Source organism: Galeopterus variegatus, unplaced genomic scaffold, assembly GCF_000696425.1.
Source record: "Galeopterus variegatus unplaced genomic scaffold, G_variegatus-3.0.2 Scaffold4061, whole genome shotgun sequence".
NCBI classification, from domain to species: Eukaryota; Metazoa; Chordata; class Mammalia; order Dermoptera; family Cynocephalidae; genus Galeopterus; species Galeopterus variegatus.
The window spans coordinates 100,173-105,791 of record NW_007730172.1 but is presented as its reverse complement, the minus strand read 5'-3'; the positions used below and the strand labels follow the sequence as shown (position 1 = coordinate 105,791).

Below are 5,619 nucleotides of genomic sequence, written 5' to 3'. Positions count from 1 at the left end.
GTCTCAGAAAACAACATATTGTCTTTCCCTGTTATCCCACTCAGAACATATACCTCTATTAATTTAATTTCTATCCAATCTGTTAAAAGCCAAATTAACCAGTGAATCAGAGAACATCCCTCCTCCAGAGAAAATCCACTGTGGACCAAATATCAGAATGGAATACCATTGCCTTTCATATGAAGTCCTTATTCTGCTATTAAATCTCCACGTGTATTTGAATAAACTGTGATAATTTGCTATAATCTCTTCATTTTACCATATTCTAGAACTGCTGTGAAGAATAACAAAATAAAAAAAAAAATTCTACAATCACACCAAGTCATTGTCGTGCTGAAATCCAGGAGACATTTACTGTTATTCACTGGCTTTACCTCTGTGAAGCACTTATCCCTCCCAGCTGTACCCCAGGTCTTCTAATAGCACAAATAGGAAAGGGAAAAGTACACACAACTTTATGAACATCTACCATATTCCAAGCACTGGTGCAACCATGAACAGTGTTCAAGTCCCCCGTTCACAGGTGAGAAAATCGAACCTCAAAGAATAAGTCTTTTGACCAATATCACAGAGTTGGTAAGTATCAGGGCTAGAACTTGACCCAGATCTCCATCCTTTCTCTACACACATTGCTGTTATTCATTTTCTTGTGTATACTTCTGAGTACTAGACAGGAGGAAAAATAGCACAGAGCAAAAGAGAATCTGTGAAGATGTCCACCTCACCTTTCTCTATGCTCAAAAGTATGGTAAATACCAGCAATCAGTATCAGAAAACCCAAGTAAGGATGTTCCTAGCATGGGACTCAGAGAAATTCCTTATTGGTAGATCTTACAAAGTTCTGGAAAAACTAGAGGACTGTGGGAGCCAGACTCTAAGCCTGGAGGCAGCATGCATAACCTATGCATGTGATAAAAAACTAGGAAGGGAGATACTTATTTTCTAGCTCCCCTACACCCTCCCATCTCACCACCCATGGACAGAGAAAGACTGAGATAGATACCCAATCTTCTGAACACTTGGATACTTAAATCACCTTCTTTCCCTCCCTACTCTTATTCTCTAACACCCTTCATCCCTTATACAAATAAGCAATACCATCATCCCACCAGTCCCACCCATTTCCCAAACTCCAACTCTGGCAGGTGTGCTTCTCTGTTTCATCTCCTTTACACACATACAACCACTTTCTCAGTTCTGTCCACTCTCTCTTCTTAACATCTTTCCACTTTTTTATCTCCTTTTCATCCCCACTGCCACTGATTTGGCACGCTCAAAAACTTTCTTGACTAAATCACTGTAGAAGCCTCCTACCCACAGTCCCTGTCCCTGATCTTATCTACCCCTTCCTTCAATATGCCCTTCATATTACTAGGAAGTGACACTCTAAAACACAAGTATACTCAAATAGTATTGTCATCTTCTCACATAAAATATCTCCAAAAGACCTTAATATCACCACTACTTTTAATTATCATGTGCTATTAACTCTTGCTAGTTATAAAAAAAAAATTTAAATCTCTCAGCACATCAGATTCCATGTTGGATCAGTTGTATCCTTTCCAGATGTGCCTGTCACTTCTACATTCCAAGTCTACTCAACTACTTTTATCAGTTCCCTGAAAGCAAAATGTCTGTGCCTTCCACACACACTTGTTATTCCCTTTGTCTGTAATCTCCTCCCACCTCCAACTCCTGTGCATCCTTTAGAACTCAGCTCAGGCATCACCCTCAGAAAGCCTTTTTCTTCAAAACCACAAGATACCACTTTACACCATTAGGATGACTACTGTAAAACAAATGAACAAACAAACAAGTGTGGGAGAGGATGAGGAAAAACTGGAACCTTGTGCACTGTAAAGTGGCGGGACTGTAAAGTGGTGCAGCCACTGTGCAGGTTCCTCAAAACTCAAAAGTATAATTACCATATGAGCTGGTAATTCCACTTTTGGGTATAAACCCAAAAGAACTGAAGCCAGAAATGCAGACAGATATTTGTACACCAATGTCCATAGCAGCATCATTCACAATAGCCAAAATGTGGAAGCAACCGAAGTGTGCATGGATGGAAAAATGGATAGAGAAAATGTGGTATACACATGCAATGGAATATTATTTAATCTTAAAAAGGAAAGAAATGCTGTCACATGCTGCAACATGGATGTACCTTGAAGACATTATACTAAGTGAAATAAACCAGTCAGAAAAAGACAAAAACTATATGATTCCACTTATATGTGGTATGTAGAGTAATCAAATTCATAGAGACAGAAAGTATCACATTGCTTTACTATCCTATTTACAAGGCTTCCTATTTACAAGGCTCTCTCCTATACTAGACTCAGAGAAACCTGAAGGAGAACAAAAGTCATCTGTATAATTGGCCTAATGATGGCATAAGTGTCCTTGAGTTTGTTTTCCCACTTTATGTGGTGGCAAGTGAATGTTTAAAAGCACAGAACCTGATATGTTCTCTTACCTAAATCCTTTTGGAAGGCAGAATGGCTTTCCAAATTAGTATGAAGAGGAAATAAACGGCTCTCTGTTCACTTTACACCCCCCTCCCTACAGCTCCCTTCTCCCCTTCCTGCTGTCCTCTCCTGAGATGCCCATTGGCTTCAACTCACCCGCATAGTTACGTCCTCTCTTACAGTCTCTCATGTCCTCAAGATCTCCCTTTTTCTTCCCCTACCCAAATTACATTTTTAAAATAAATATAAAATCAAGCTATTAAGTATGAAAATATTAATGATCGACCACTGACTTGACTGCCTTACAGATAAAAAAAGAATCTGTTGAAAAATTTAAAACGCCCTTGATTTTTGCAGTCTGGAGCTTTCCCTGCTACTTGATCAGTGTCATATGGGACAAGATTTGTGAGAAAGTAAGAGAAGTTGTTCATTCATTCTGGCCCTAAGTTTAGCCATAGAAAATGTTAAGGAAAACCCTCACATGGAGCATCTCGCCTTCCTACTAATCAATATCTTATTTATGTTATTAACTTTTTCACAATGTCCTCACAGTGAATTTCCAAAACACAAAGCTGATCCCATCCATAACTTAACTCTCTTCAATGGCTCTCCTTGCCTAGAGGATTCAATATAAACTCCTTTACTTATCATCTAAACTTCTCCATCACTAGGCCTCATTTTCCCCTCAGGCCTCATCTCTCTCTGATCCTTGTTCACACCTAAGCTCCTGCAACAGAGAGCTCCTTGCTTTCCTCCAAGTACAGGCTGTTTGTAGAATGACCTTTTTTCTTCCACTCCTGCTGATCTGATTCCCATTCCCACCCCATATCTCTAACCCTGGATTTCTCAAGATCAGCACTATTGGCATTTTAGATAGAGAAATTCTTTGTTGTAGGGGGTATCATGTGCACTATAGGATATTTATAGCATTCCTGGCCTCTACCCACAAGATGCCAGTAACATCTTCCTTCCTTCAATTGTGACAACCAAAAGTGTCTGAAGATATTAACAAATGTCTTTTGGGGGGCAAAACTGTCCCTCACTAAGGATCACTGTTCTAACCCCAAGCAAAAGATCTGCTTCTAAGGAGAGCATGGCCTAGCTTCCCAACAGAATATGCAGTGTAGACCATTCTCTACTTAGAGTACCTTGTATATAACTACATATTATAATAGTATATAAATACTATTATTATAAAACTATATAATCACTTAACACAGTATAAAGTGGGGAAACAAACCCAGGACACTTACTTATGCAGTTATGGCAAATTATGTATATACACTGCAACCTCTTGGGCAGCCAGCACCAGGTCTTCCCATTCATGTTTGAACTCTTGAACCTAGCGTACTGCCTAATAGATAATATGCATGCAATGAGTGCGTGCTGAACAAATGCTGAATACATAAAGATACAGAAGCTAGGATTCCTAATTTCTTAAGCTTATTGCAACATTCATGTTTGAACTCTTGAACCTAGCGTACTGCCTAATAGATAATATGCATGCAATGAGTGCGCGCTGAACAAATGCTGAATACATAAAGATACAGAAGCTAGGATTCCTAATTTCTTAAGCTTATTGCAACATATATACATATGTATATATAACTAGACAACTACTCCAGCTGAAAACAATATTCTTCAACATTAAAAAGAGTAGCAAGACATTTTAAGCCATTTAGGAGTCTGAGTTTAAACTAGAACAGAAAATAAATGTGAGAGCCGTTATTTTCAGCACAACTGTTGTAATAAAAGCCCTTCCTTCTTTCAAAGATTTTCATAAACATTGAGCTGAGCTGATCGGCTATGCGGTTCTTAGCAGTCCTGCAGTAGAACTGTTCAGTGATAGGAGGTGTTAATGAATGACGCTATAAAATAGAATTACAATTAATTGTTAATTTAGGTTTTAAAGTGACAAACTTTAAAGGCTAAAAATAGTCTTTGATCTTTAAAAGGTTTCTTAATGAGGGCAGTATACTTTAACTGCATCATTAGTTTAAATGTTCAAATTGGTTCTAGAAACTGCTAGACTTAAGCAAATATCTATTCCAATATGTTAAATGTTTATAACTTGGGAAAGGGACAATTAATTGCTAATCAATGAGCCAAATCCTAGGTGAGGTCAGGTTCTGAAATAGGAGGACAACAATAGTAAATTGGATTTTGAGCATTTTGATGTGATCTGTAAAAATCACAGGCAAGCAGAGACTAATAGAATAGCAAGAAGGCCAAACCAGCAGAAACAACCAAATAATTAAGATATTATTCATTTACGTAATGGTGGTTTTCAGGGGTTCGCCTTGTTTACATTAATGAGCCATAATTTTTAGAATTATACTTACATGTCTGTAGTTCAGTTACTTGAACATATAATTCAGGGTACCAAATAGTAAAACACAGCATAGCTTAAAGAATTATAACACTTAGTTGGTATTAGCTAAGATTAGCAATATTCATAACATAATTTTCAAATATGAACTTGATCCATATAATACTTTAATTTCTCCAAATTCAGAAGTAAAACCAATTTATTACTTTCACAAGCATCTTTTTAACAATCATGCAAACCTTCCACCACCATTCCACTTCCATTGCCATAGAAGAAGCAAGCTGTGCTTATACTGTGAGTGTTGCTTGCTTCAATATCAACAGCTTTCCACTAACCTTTAGTTCAGGGGAGAGATTCCAGAGGCAGAGCTGACCCTCCTGACTTCCGGTCACGATCATGTGCTGGTCATCGGTGATCATGATGGCAGTGATGCTGTGGGGAGGGGCCTTCTTTCCCCAGAGTGCCACTGCCTGCAGAGAAGTCCTCATGATGGGTGAAGCCTGGACACACAGAGAAGGGAAGAAGTATACAAGGTCATTTTTCTATATTCGGCAGAACTGACCATATTACAATGTAAATTAAGGGTGACAAACTTTAATGACATGTTCTCCCAGGGCTATGGAAATGAGTGCTTCCCCGCCATTAGAAAAGAAGGGAAATTACCATGCTCACTGCTAATTCATCAAAGAAAAAATGACTTTTCTTCCAATTATTGGTTATTGATGCTGGTGAACACAAAAACAGGGGCAGACTACTCACTCCACACCCAGTTCTTACTATGGCTTGATCCCAACCTGCTCCAAAGCCCAGCTGAGCCTC

At 38.5% G+C, this 5,619-nt stretch overlaps 1 protein-coding gene across 1 annotated transcript in view; it reads right to left on the bottom strand.

Annotated features, from left to right (window-relative positions):
* The window catches only part of WDR72 (WD repeat domain 72), a gene marked incomplete at its 3' end in the record, with an annotated part of 55,534 nt that extends 50,246 nt beyond the window's left edge, over positions 1-5,288 (bottom strand). The window contains exon 1 of the mRNA XM_008586639.1: positions 5,136-5,288. Coding sequence (XP_008584861.1) covers positions 5,136-5,288 — 153 coding nt within the window. The remainder of the gene's footprint in view (positions 1-5,135) is intronic.
* Between the last annotated feature and the right edge of the window lie 331 nt (positions 5,289-5,619).